Source organism: Macaca mulatta, chromosome 10, assembly GCF_049350105.2.
Source record: "Macaca mulatta isolate MMU2019108-1 chromosome 10, T2T-MMU8v2.0, whole genome shotgun sequence".
Lineage (NCBI taxonomy): Eukaryota > Metazoa > Chordata > Mammalia > Primates > Cercopithecidae > Macaca > Macaca mulatta.
This window is the reverse complement of record NC_133415.1, coordinates 70,872,572-70,886,676: the sequence shown is the minus strand read 5'-3', so window position 1 is coordinate 70,886,676 and position 14,105 is coordinate 70,872,572. Positions and strand designations below refer to the sequence as shown.

General features: G+C 41.1%; 1 protein-coding gene across 4 annotated transcripts in view; it reads left to right on the top strand.

The window, feature by feature from the left end:
• Positions 1 to 14,105, top strand: part of SPTLC3 (serine palmitoyltransferase long chain base subunit 3) — a 173,485-nt gene that overhangs the window by 148,354 nt on the left and 11,026 nt on the right. For all 4 annotated transcript variants that reach the window (XM_028828183.2, XM_028828181.2, XM_077951199.1 and 1 more), the window contains 2 exons: positions 8,193 to 8,328; positions 13,898 to 14,027. In XM_028828183.2, coding sequence (XP_028684016.1) covers positions 8,193 to 8,328; positions 13,898 to 14,027 — 266 coding nt within the window. The remainder of the gene's footprint in view (positions 1 to 8,192; positions 8,329 to 13,897; positions 14,028 to 14,105) is intronic.

Below are 14,105 nucleotides of genomic sequence, written 5' to 3'. Positions count from 1 at the left end.
AACCATTGTGGAAAGCAGTATGGTGATTCCTCAAAGAGCTAAAAGTAGAACTACCATTTGACCCAGCAATCACAATACTGGGCATAGACCCAGACAAATATAAATAGTTCTGCCATAAAGCCACATGCATGTGAATGTTCCTTGCAGCACTAGTCACAATAGCAAAGACATGGAATCAACCTAAATCCTTATCAGTGACAGACTGGATAAAGAAAATGTGGTACATACACACCATGGAATAGTATGCAGCCATAAGAAAGAACAAGATCATGTCTTTTGTAGGAACATGGATGGAGCTGGAGGCTATTATCCTTAGCAAACTAACACAGGAACAGAAAACCAAATGCCACATGTTCTTATAAGTGGGAGCTAAATGATGAGAACTTATGAACACAAAGAAGGAAACAACAGACATTGGGGTCTACTTGAGGGAGGAGGATAGGAGGAGAGAAAGGAACAGAAGAGAGAACTATTGTACTGGGCTTAATACCTGGATGACGAGATAATATGTACAACAAATCCCCGCGACATGTGTTTACCTATGTAACAAACCTTCACATGTACCCTGAAACCTAAAATTAAAATTAAAAAAAAAAAATCACTGATTTACAAGGGTTCCCAGAAGGCCCTCAGCTTCCCATATTACCTCACTTAATGTGTAAAATTGCATAATTAATGACTTGCTAAAATATTACTCTCTATTTAAATGCAAAGTAATATTATATCTTATCATTCATTTTATAAGTATTCAGGAAGCAATAATACTACGCAAATGTCTACATCTGTCTCATGGCACCTATTTTTGGTTGTATGTTATTTGATATCTGCCTTGTCTCCTGTTAGATCATTTGTTCCAAACAGTGTCAGAAATTTTTCATCTTCTATTCCCACCTCAGCAGCTGGTCTGGCTCCTGTACATAGTGAGTACTTTTCATTTGTGAAGTGTATGACTCCGTGAATGATGGAATTCACGCCTCATCATGAGTGAGTTTACCAGGTTTTCCAAAGAGCCACCTTTGATAGTCTCCTAGGCACTGCCAATTTCCAGGTCAGCTGGGTAATGCATTCCTGATCTCCAGGCCTCAGTTTCCTCATCTGTGAAGTGAGCCCAAAAAGCCAGTTCCTGGCTCACAGTAGGTGCACAAGAAATGTCCATTCTCATCCTTGCTTGGGGATTAAATAACTAACCGTGTATGTGAGCAGCTGGTGGGAGGTGGAGGCAGGGTGTCTTCCCAGGGCCCTCAAAATCAGGCCATGCAGATGGCTGCCCACCCCTGATGTCCAGCCTGCTCCTGCATGCATTCCACAGGGGCAAGACTGAACAGCCTGGAGAGTCCTTGGAACATGTGTATGTGACTATAAAACATGCCATAGACCTGGAATCCCAACATCAAAAGGGAGAGCTTCAGTGCCTGATAAAAATGTGCATTCCTCTTAGTAAACCACTCCAAATGCTCTTTTCTCCACCCCACTGGGAAGCTTGTCAGTGCTAATGTGATTCTTATGATTCTTGCTGCTCTGTAACCTCTTGATCTTTACTGAGATCTCTCTGCCCCTGAGTGTGTTGGAAACAAAATGTCCTGTCTGGTGTCCAGTGCTTAAAATAACAGACGCTGGCTTCCTGCTGCCACGTTGAAACTTTACTCCAAGGTCTCTCCCCATCACCCTCTGCCCCCTCGCCAAGCCAGGGGAAAAAAACCAGCGTAAACTGGCAGATAGAGAAGCAGGGAGGGGCAGGGGAAATTAGGCATTCTTAGACCACTGCAGGCATTCTTTAATATCAATTTGATTTTCCATGGGTTAATTTTTCAGAAATATCAACTTCTTAAAATGTGAGAAATGTTTTATGGAACGTGACTTCCCATCTCTAAAGACAAGGACCTCATTTTCCAAGCAATACTGCCTAGGAGCATGTTTGAGATCATGCAGTCTGTATTCTGGACAGTGGTCGTGTGCTGAATAATTTAAGGAGGGATAGAGCTGGGTATATTTCTGAACATATATTTTCAAGCCTGGGAAATAATAAAATAAGTCATCCCATGGTATCTGGGCATATTCATGTTTCCTGTTAGAAAATGAGATTGCAAAGCCTGCAGAAAATAGACAGTGACAATGGTATTGGCTCACAAACTCGTCAAGCCCATCTCTTTTGCTTAGGATTATGGGGGAAATGCCTTTCTCTTTTTTTGCATGCCAATGGTTCGACAGAGAAGAAATTTTCCTTCTTTAAGACAGGTCATTCTGGTAGTTTCCACCATCTGTAATTCTTTCTGGGCCTCTGGGAGACTGAGTTGTCCTAAACATATTTTTGGAAATGCCACTGACCATTGTTTTTATTAGGGGACTGCAAAGCTTTGTAGTAAGAGGCTTTGTGTTTTATTTGTTTTTCTTCCCCTGACCCAGCTGGTTTTGTTTTAACAGCATCGGAGGGGAGGTTAAAGTATTTGTGGCCTCTGTTAACCTAGCCTATCTCTCAAAGCCAGCAAAGACAGAAATCAGAGGAGATAGAACAGGAACAGACAGGTCATCAGCCAGGGTAGGTTCACCCTTGATTTAACCACCCTCATGAGAGGGGTGGGGTTGACAGGGAGGCTGATCTTAAGATGAGTGAAAGCTTCAGAGCACGTAGCCGTCAGGAGAGCAGGTCACCCCCACAAAAACATATCTCAGGAAACTGAGCACTCAGGAACTGCTGGGAAGTAATCATGCCAAACAAGAGGCTACCACATATGCCCATTTTTATTTGTCACATCCAGTGTAGGAGCATAGCTCAGCCAGGCTGCATTCAGATACCCAGAAAAGGCCATGCATGGCCCTAGAGGTGGACCAGGAATGGCAGCTATTTCTGAGACATCCCAATCTGCTTGGCTGAGCCTTGTTAAATCCAAAACTCATGCCAGGTCCCATCCCCAGAGATCGTGATTTAATGGGTCTGGGGTGCAGCCTGGACATAAGGTTTGCCAAGCTCTCCAGATGACTGTGAGATGGCACTGAGGCTGCAGAGAACTATTGTCCAGCAGAAAATGGCAATTCCCCTTTCAAGGACCTACCAAATGCCAGATACAGTACTAAGCACTTTTCCTACATTAACTTCTTGATTTCTCCCAATTTTCCTGTAAGATAAGCTTATCTCTAATTTACAGCTAAAACTGAGATTTTTAGATTTTATGCTGTCCAGGTGGAGTTTGATTCCCATCCCACTTAACTCCAAAGCCTATTCCTTTTCCACTCAACAGCCTCCTCAGAGAATCCAAAATATGACAAATACTTATGGAAACTCTGCAGAAGGCTACGTAAGAGATTTTTTCATTCACTTATTTACGTGAGTAGGGACTTTCCCTGTCTTCTGTGTAATATGTAGAAGAAGGATCAGAAACTACTTAATTGGAGACTCTGAGTGTCTTGAAGGGGATGTGGCCGCAGTGCCCAATCTCCAAAGCTTCCCTTTGCCATCCTAGCATGGCCTGTCCCTGTACAAAAGAACATGCACCAAATATTGCTTCTACTTTTGCAAATCACTCTTCAAGCAAAAATCTCAAAGCCCGATGTAATTAATAAAATCATTTGCATCCTGTTTAGATGAGTAGCGTTTTATATGTACAAATTCCACCTCTGTCCCTAGGCCTTCCAAGAGTATGAGAATGTTTTCAATTTTGAAGAATGAGCAATACAGTAATTGAAAGGAGCTGTATCTTGGCAAACGCAAAAGACCTCAAAGGCATTTGTAGTGACCTATATGAGAAAGTGTGGCAACCACAAAGTGTGTCATAATGGCTTGTCAGCCATGCTGTGCTAAATGGTTCAAAGATAGGAAAGATAGGGAAGAGTAAAACATTTAGTTCTTAGGCGTCAGAGACCCCTGGACATCATCTGTTCGGTAAAGTCTCTGAAGGATCTGGAAGCAGTGAAATGGTGACATTAGCTGATGATCCAGTTTCTTGGGTTAATCAAGGAAGCAGGGACAGCCGGGGCCAATTAAGTAGCTAGGCAGCCAATGATAGATGAATCATTATAGGCAAGTGCAAAGATAATGCCATTGGGAAAAGCAATTGAAGCCACTCAGGCACTTCCAGGCCAGGAAATCCTTCTAGTCTTCAAGGGGGAACATGTAGGAATCATCAGGCCCAGCCTGATTAAGTCATCTGTTCATTGTGTAGCTAATGAGCCACAAAAGTGCTGAACGCACACGGGGACAGGCCATATGGAATATATTTTGGTGGCTGAGATGTATCTCTGTGCCTTGATTTCAATCACCTTTAAAACAATCCTTACCATAGCTCTCTTTTCCTTTCCTTCTGTCCACAATCTCCCCCTACTCCACATGTTCTTAACTCTCTAAACACAGTTTCAATGTATGGGTGATTTTTCTTAAGTAAGGCAAATATTCTCCTTCTTAATTTCTAATCCTGCGCTTCCAATAAGCTCTGTAAACATACAAGTTTCCAAGGGACACACCAGCATGTTATAAAATTCCTTTTTTTTAGCACAAAGGAGACTGTGTCTAAGCATATAGAGAGAGAGAGACACACAGATGTTTCTACGCGTCTCTGGATTTCTTACTTCTATTCACATTGCAAATTTAGAATTGGGGATTTTGAAAGGAATATGAACTAAGAAACCATACTTGGAACTACCTGTTTCTTTCTTTAAAATCAAAGTTCCATCCAGGGACTCCAAAGTAAAGGTTGTCAATGAGTTGTCATGTTGATAAAACCAAGGAACACTATTCTATGTCCGGCTTTGTTTTCTCCCTCTCTGGTTGCTGCTATTTTGTCTCCCTTTCAAATTCATCTTATTCCTACTCCTTCCAATCATCAAGTGTGGGATTCTTCAATCCCTATAGTCTCACCTCATTTTTTCTTTTTTAGACAATCCATTCATCTTTCCAGCCTCATCTTGTCCCACCCTCAACTACATCTTGCCTTGTTCACAACTTCTGTGTTCTTCTACAAACCACAAGACCATTACACCTATTTGCTAGGCCTGGAATGCTCTCCTTTAGCTTTTTGTATGGTTAATACTTGCTCATCCTTTGGATCTTTGTTCATTCATCGTTTATTGATTTTTTCCAGATTTGGTCCAGTCTCCCTCTTATGAGCTCTCATAACACCACATAACATTTCTCTACACTGCTCATCAGAGTTGCAATTTTACAACCATTTGTGTGATTATTTGATTAATGTCTGTTTCTCTCACAAGACTATAAGCTCTTCTGTTTTTATATCTTACTATTCCTATTGTTACTGACTAACCTTGAACTGCCCACCTCTCTTCTTTATAGGTAGCCACAACTTCTACCAACCAATAGTTTACTCTGTCTCACAGATTCTGCCAATAAGCGTTTTTTCTATGTCTTTCAATTTCTACTCTTACTACCAGCTAAATTTTACTACCATCCTCTCTAGATTTTTCACATCCACACTGTAATAGCAAGAAGATCTGGTTTGTTTAATTTATATTTATTGTCTCTTTTTCAAAGCTCCTATGATAGACCAATGTATGGCTTCCTTGCAAACACCAAAGTGGACTGCCTTTGGGTCAAGGGCATGCTCCATTCATTGTCTGTGGTCAGGATAGAGGGGCTGAGATGTCAGCATCCCTAGGAAAGAACAATAAGCCGGATGACCTCTCCATCCCAATCTGCCTGCTGGGAGCTGGCAGAGTTGGGGAGGGATCATCCTTGAGAACTGGAGTTGGGAAAAAGAAAGTAACAGAAAACAAGCATGGACGATCGGGGCATTTAGCATCTTGCTCCTTGGTCTGTGTTCCACTCAACTAAATCTCCATTTCTCTGCATATACCGTATCGTTAACACAATTAAGGTATCACAGAAGTTAAGTCCATTTAGGCCCAATGACCAAAGGAAAACTTAAAGGAATATTTGAAGTATTTTGCGAGTGATAGAGACTAGTGAAAAAATGTTAGATGTCTGGGTAAAGAAAGTGCCTTTGGGAGCTTGTCTATACCTGGTTCACCCTCGCTCCTTGGACACAGCCCTTCAGGACCTCTACCTAAAGTGAAGGGGGCCCTAGACTCCAACCTAGCGATATGTTATGCTAGCGATACCTTACCCAACCACTCACAACATGAGTCCATCAAGCACTTGCTCAGCCTTCAACTCTCAACTGCCTCTACTTAAAAATATATATATATTTATATATATAATATATTTTATATGTATTTATATATAATATATTTTATATGTATTTATACATATTATATATATATATAAATCATAATACAAACAGCTGGCAGAAATGAGAGTTTTATTGATCTTTAGAAGATTCTAGAATCTAAGATTCTAGAATCCAATTCTGGCTTGGTCACCTACCAACTACGTAAATTTGTGTAAGTTACTTGGCTTCTCCTTGGGTATAACATAGGATTACAGTTCTTATACCAATTTGGTTGTTGTGATGACTAAATCAATAAATGTCAAGAACTTATAACAATGGTGACATCACATATGGGTGAGCTATAATTATTGTTGTTGTTGATATTATTATTGTCCTTTAGAGGCTACTTGATCCAATTAGTAGCCACCACCTGAATTATTCAGGACACATTTGGTTATAGGAGGCAGAAGAGGAAATGTATTGGCTCATACAGCAGGGAAGTCTAAAAAAATGGTCTGGCTTAGGCACAGCTAGACCCAAAGGTTCAGATGATGCCATCAGGACTCTCAGTGTCCTGCGCAGTGACTTCTATGTAAGTCAATATCATTCTCAAGCAGGCTTCCTCCAGGAGAGGACCAAAGATGCAGCTTTATAATTATTTGATGCTTACACTTCTTCCTCAGTCGATCTGAAAGAAAGACTCAAATAGTCCCTAGTTGTGCTCCATCATCAAACCAATAATCAGGGGAATGAAGTATTCCAACTGATCAAGACTGGCCCTCATACTACCTTGTAGAAAAGAGGAAAGTCAGGGCCAACCCTACTCAACAGTATGATTCTCTGGAGAAGGATACTGAGCACAAGATGCCCACTGCTCAATTCTTTGTCAAGGCACAATCTGGGGCTATTTCTCTAAGAAGAGACCAGATGACTGTGATTGACATGTTTACTGAAATGTTTACCCTATTTCCATCTGAAGAGTTACAAACACCCATGAGTGATGTTCAAAACATTGTATAACCTCTAGAGCAGAATCTCTGACCAGTTCGTCTGAACATCTCACCACTCAGAATGGAGGTCCGCTAAAGACAACCAGTAAGATATAAGACTGTAGTGACACATTCCTGCCCAGCAGCAATCCTGCATCAAATGCAAACTTTGAGCTGATTTCTAGGGGACTTCAGTGTTTAATCCTATTCATTCTTATTGAGCAAACACTATCTAGCTTTGGCTGGCTTACTTACCCACCTATTTTGAAGCAGGACCTGAGTAGACAGGAATCTTCAGGATGGGACTTTCTGCTCTTTCATCACTTTGACATCTCACATGTGTGAACACTGCACTGGGACACACACTTAGGACACAGGATATAAGACTTAGAGATGAAGCACCAATAACCTTGACATGGATCCCTGTATGTACTTTGCTTGTCCTTCTGTTTTCGGTCAATGTTGTCCTTTTTTCTGGCTTGGGAAAGCAGGAGTCCCCCTCTTTCCTCCCTTCTGTTAGTCTACCACCAAATGCCTCAAAAAACAGCCCTGATCTCAGCAGGACTTACCTTTGTCTATGAATGTGCTATCCCTACAAATTCAGATTGGATGAAGGATCCTTGGGTTAGAGATTTAACTGAGGGACAATTTAATGAGCCAATTCAGTTTAGCTAAAAAGCATCTACCAATATCTGCTATGAAGCATGGGGGGTGGGGGGAAGTGGTTATGTTACTTCTAATAACACTCCCTTCTCTCGTGTTGGTGTTTTTAAGGTACTTTGCACAGAGTCTATAAAAAATAGGTACCTCCCCTGCCTCCCACTGGCCTTCTAGCGTAGCCTGGCTTCAGTTGCTTGCAGCACCTCACAGCATCATCTACCTCTCTTCCTGCCTTCCAGGTTCAGTGCAGTACCTGGGCATCAGTGCCCACACCTACTCCCCAGGAGATATCTCCCTTCCCTACTTCCTCCTCCCAGCTAGTGCTGCTGACCTGCAGAAAGACTTAGAGATGCTTGCCAAGTTGACCTGAACTTTACTTCCCTCTTTCTAGCGGAAATTGATGGATTTCACGCCTGTCTCTTTTCAGGGTTGCAGAGAGTACGGCAACTTGCGAAAAACACAAGATACTTCAGACAAAGACTGCAGGAAATGGGATTCATTATCTATGGCAATGAGAATTCTCCTGTTGTTCCTCTGCTTCTTTACATGCCTGGTAAAGTAGCGTAAGTATCCAAGGCATCTCATAATCACACCTAAACCCCAAGGTGACCTAAGATGGCTTTTTGGCACAGGCATTAGATTATGCATTTGGAATGGGGTGATTGAGTTCAGAATTCACTCATACAGCTGCTCAGAAGCCACCTGCCAGCCTATCAGCTAGACCCTTCCCATAGGTCTTACAGAAAGGGAACCAGGTGCTAAGATTGAGCTGTCTCCCTAAATTCAAGTCCTGTGAAATCAGGGAAATCACTTATCTCCCTCAGCCTCACCTGTAAATTAAGCACGATCCTGAGCCTCCTTCTGACCCAAGACCATTCTCAGGGAGAACTTCTGAAGATCATCTCTCCCCATATTACCATCAAAACAATGTGATCAGGCTCTGTGCTTTCTCCCATTGAACTCTGTGGCCATCCTCAGAAGAGGACATTCTCACTTCAAGCATGGGGAAGCTGAGGCTGAGAGCAGTTAAGCAACCTGCCCCAAGTCATACAAGTCAAACAGCAGTAAAACTAAGATGCAAAAACCCAAACCAAGGCTCACATTGAAGCTCATGCTCAGTTTCTCATGCCCTTACTGTGAACCTGTTTGGGGGTTGTTTACTTGATTGTAACTTTGAAACTCAGCATTAGCAACAACTGTATAAAGAGGAGAACATGACTTTTTGTCAGTTTGGCAGGGACAATTTTATACGTGAGTCCTTCTCCAACCTACTAGAGACTAATATAATTAGACTAATTACATGTTGTTAAGAGGAAGTTAACTAGCAGAGCACATTGGCTCATGCTTGTAATCCCAGTACTTTGGGAGGGTGAGGCAGGTGGATCACCTGAGGTCAGGAGTTCGAGACCAGCCTGGCCAACATGGTGAAACCCTGTCTCTACTAAAAATACAAAAATTAGGTGGACGTGGTGGTGCATGCCTGTAGTCCTAGCTACTAGGGAGGCTGAGGCAGGAGGATCACTTGACCCCAGGAGGCAGAGGTTGCAGTGAGCTGAGATTGTGCCACTGCACTCCAGCCTAGGTGACTGGGTGATAGAATGAGACCCTGTCTCAAAAAAAAAGGAAGTTAACTAAAATCCTTTCTGAAGGTAAAATGTTTGTGTCTCTGACCAAGCACATGATAGAAATTCATATTCAACATACTATGCATCAGATTCTAGTGGTCCTAACTCCCCTCCAGTGTAACCCATTGCTGGAACTTTGTTTGACTCTCTAATAGCCTGACTAGATTGGCAGAGTACTTGAAGTATAGAAAAATACCAATCAAAGAGGCTTGGGGCTTACTCATGAAAACTCACAGAGGGCAAGACTGAGTTTTAAGTTCCTAAAAGACTGATTCTTCAGACTATGTCTTGGGCCATTTTACCACAGCAAAATCACAAGCAGTTAAAACACACATGAGTTTTTAGCATGCCACATCATTCCCACCAGTTGGCCCTTTGTTCACAGATTTGGTCAGGAAAACAGTGCCTGAAGTGTCTGAGGACATAATGTGCCACAGAAATGTTATACATCGTACTGCTCTGTGATAATGTCAAGGAGGGGTGACAACGGTGACTGAAAGTAGCAGACAATCCAAAGGCCTTTAACCACCTGATTTTTGAAGACACACAAACACACACACATGCACAGACACACATACATTTATTCAAAATGATTGGGGAAATGATGTGTGTTGGAAGAAATAGTCCAAACTTAGCTCAGTTTTATCTAGTATTTTATCATTAGCTCAAAAGAAGGCACTGAAAATAAACGTGTCCAAGGTAAAACACACATAATTCTGGAGTGTTACACTGACAGTAGGGAGTGTTCTGGATAGTTCCAACTTTAATAACAAAAGCCAGAATTAGAATTCCAACAGGTTGGAAAACTGAACCAACCCAATGAGAAGAGTCCATAAGTAGTGAAAACAAATGCACGTAACTTCAAGAATTCATACAATATGCTATGAACAATATGCTTCATATAAAAGTTATGCTCTATGGTGTGGTGAAAGGTTTGGAATCAAAAAGAAATTTGATTATTCCTCTTCCTAGCTGGGGATTCTTGGACAAGTTACTCAGCTTTCTGAAGCTCCAGCTTTCTCATTTATAAAATGGGACATAATAGTATCGATTTCATAAGGTTACTATGAAGATTAAACAAGATGATGTCCATAAAGCAGTTAGCCTGTTACCTCTTATATAAGAGCTATTCAGTGTTAGCTGTCATTATTAATAGCATTAATCAATAAAGTCATTAATAATGTCATTTTTAGTAATGTGTACAAAGCACCTAATATAGTAGTTGGCGTGCCCTAAGCATTCAATCAGTGGTAGCCATTTTACTACTACTACTCTGCAACAATGATGATCATTATCAGTTTCAACTGAGTACAAGGTTGAGTCACCATGGTTGCACAGCTCTCCAAAATAATTATTACAATTTTTGGTTGCATTACGAAAAATAAAACGTCCAGAAAAAAATAGTAGGTAAAGATCCTGCTACACTCCACTTCCATATTGCTATATTCACTGGATAATATGTCAAACCATCTTGTTTCTTTCAACTTAAGATTGTTTTTTAAGAAGAGCTAATATCACAGAGTACTAAATATATGCTAAGTAAGGCTATTAGACCTCAGTGATTACCCATGGAGGGTAGGATGTTTAGCCCCAGTTTATATATGAAGATGCTAAGACTTGGAAAGGTCAAATTACTTTCTAAGGCCAGGTGTGGTGGCTCATACCTGTAATCCCAACATTTTAGGAGGCCGAGGCAGGTGGATCACCTGAGGTCAGGAGTTTGAAACCAGCCTGGCCAACACAGTGAAACCCTGTTTCTACTAAAAATACAAAAAAAAAAAAAAAAAAAAATTAGCTGGGCATGGTGGCAGGCACCTATACTCCCAGCTACTTGGGAGACTGAGGCAGAAGAATCGCTTGAACCCGGGAGGTAGAGGTTGCAGTGAGCTGAGATCACACCACTGCACTCCAGCCTGGGCAACAAGCATGAAACTCTGTCTAAAAAAAAAAAAAAAAAATTGCTCTCTAAGACTCACACAGGTTGCAGGCAGCAGAGCCTAGAATTCAAAGCCAGTTTCATTGGCTTCATAAATTAGAGCTCTTTTGAACACAGAACACAATCTCTCAAGCTTTAGTCCATAGGGAAAAAATGCACATCTCATTAAAGCAACACAGAGTATAACTATAACTATTTTTAATGTCATCATTGGTGATTCAAAAGGCAGCAATCACTACAAACAGAAAAAAAAAAAAAATCTGGCTCACCTAACGAAACAGAACAGGTTAGTTACAAAAGGTAGTATTATCTGTTACCGGTAGGAGTTGCTGGCAAGAGTTTGCCCTGCTGTCTGGCTTTGTTCCCTTCTGTGATATTTCTTTGTTGGAAGTTTATAGGTAGAGACGTTTTTGAAATAGGGTGTTAATTGTATAAGCCAGTGTGGAAGCACTTCTTTCATTTGGTCATTTTAAAACCTTTGATTTTACTAAAGAATGGTGATCTCCACGTTTCCTCCTATGCAGAATGAAAACATAGTCTGTAGCAAGTTATCCTTTTGAACAAAGCCTTGTTATAAGTCTACCACTGGAATCTTCTAGAGAGCTGTGTAATGTGATTTCACCCATAAAACATACTTAAATAATCAAGAATGTATTGTATTTGGTATTTGGTAAAGGGTTTGCATTTTTCTTCCCCTGTTCATGTAATACACTTGGAAGATGGTGTTATACAAGAGGTAGTGATTCTGCATACAATGCAATGCTAATGTTTATTATCATTATTATTATTATTATTATTTCACATAGTTTAGTTTCTTTCAGCCTATTGCCAATTGCTTCGGGGAGTACAAACACAAAGGCTCATTATATAAAATTTCCAGTGCAATCATACATATTAACTTAAGAACACTAGCTTTAGTAGTGTAAGGTTTAAATTCAGAAGTGCTCCAGGGAGACGCCACATTAGCCTAATGAATCAACAGAGTCATATATTTTGCTCTGCATTCTTTGGCAAAACGTGCTTCCTTTGGTACAAAGAGAAACATGCAGACAGTGAAAGCGGTCTTCTGGGAGTCCCAAAAACTGGCCTGAGATCAGGGGTCAGGTGGTTTGTACTCTAGCAATAAAAGCACTTGACTTGTTTCTCAGACAATTATGAGCTCTCATTCTGTGCAGTTCCGTGGGCAGCCTTCCATAGGGTGATCAAGAAAGGGAAAGAACAGTCTCTGTTTTCAAGCTTTCTCAGCTAGAAAGCTTCATCTCCTTCCAACCTTCCTAGTTGAAATCAAAGGGCTAATATTGCCTCGCCCAAGCCAGGGGGCCAGAGAAGCTATGCATCTTGTAGGTCTTGCAGTCTTCATTGCTTCATCTGATAACCTATGTTCTGTCTGAAACAACCAAAGGCAGACTGCTCAACAGCAAAACAAGTGAATGGAAGGGCAGGCTTGTTCTCCATGTCTGGTTCAAGAATTCTTCCTGACCTGTGATTGGAATGTTTCTCTGGTGCTGTCAGCTTCCAGCCTAAAATAATACAACAGCAATCTCTTAATGCTAAGAACAGATCTGAGGCATTTACCTCACTTATGGGTAAAGTCACTCAGTAATTAAGTTTTCCTGCAAACACTAACAGAGCCCAAAGGGGAAAAAGAGTCACTGGAGTGACTTTTTGTCTGACCTTGGCTCTCAGCACTAGATATTTACAGACTTCGAGCTTGATATTCTAGAATTGTTACTGAGATTAGCTCTGGAAAAGAAAGAGACTAGAAGGATGAATAGAAGGAATCATAGCTCACGAAGGTTTTACCCTGCATCAAACAGCTTTCTGGTTCTATGACTTACGTCCTATAGGCTGTAAGGTTCTCTGCGTGAACACTTTTTTCCTGGTCTCCCTTCTGCCCCATTCCTCTTAAATTGAGTCGCTGAGTTTATTATCCCTGTGCATCCCTGGGTATGTTCATTCCCTTATGAAACGATCAGGAGACCTTGCTATTTCTTATCTCTGATTTGATGGAAAACATAATCTTTGGCGCTGCAGTGAGAATATTGACTTGGGGTTGGATCCTACAGACCCTCTGATCTTGGTCTTCACATTATACTCATTAAGTATAGGCTCCTTGAAATTTCCACATTACGTTATTGGTATTAAGTTTTTAAAATATGTAGGTTTACAATTAATATAGATTCTTTCTTTATGGAATTGCATTATAGGAACTGCTTGGTTTTTATACCTAGGGATCCTGCAGGTGGATTTTATGTCACTGCAGATTTGTTAAACCAGTGTCATAAACATCAGCACTTTCTGCTTGGTGTCAAAGACTCAATATCCACAATTACCTGATGAGTGTGTCAGACCCATAATCCCACACACACCATCGTGAGTGGCACCAAGTGGCTGACTGCCCATTTATTCGTCAATTGTATTTGACAGAAGTTCAAAAACTTCAATCATCTTCCACTTATTATCATAAAAAAAGAAAAAAAGAAGTCAATTAGCCATATTCCTTTTTTGTCAGGATAATGTTGTCTTTTCCCAATTAACCACTTTTTTTTTCTTTTTTTGCTTTTCCTTAAGGGCTTTTGCAAGGCATATGTTAGAGAAAAAAATTGGAGTGGTGGTCGTGGGATTTCCAGCCACTCCCCTCGCAGAAGCTCGGGCTCGGTTTTGTGTTTCAGCAGCCCATACCCGGGAGATGTTAGACACGGTGAGTACACCACAGGCCAACAGGATCTCAGTACTGGTACCCTGGATTCAAAGCAAGTCCTTTTATTGAAACAGCCTG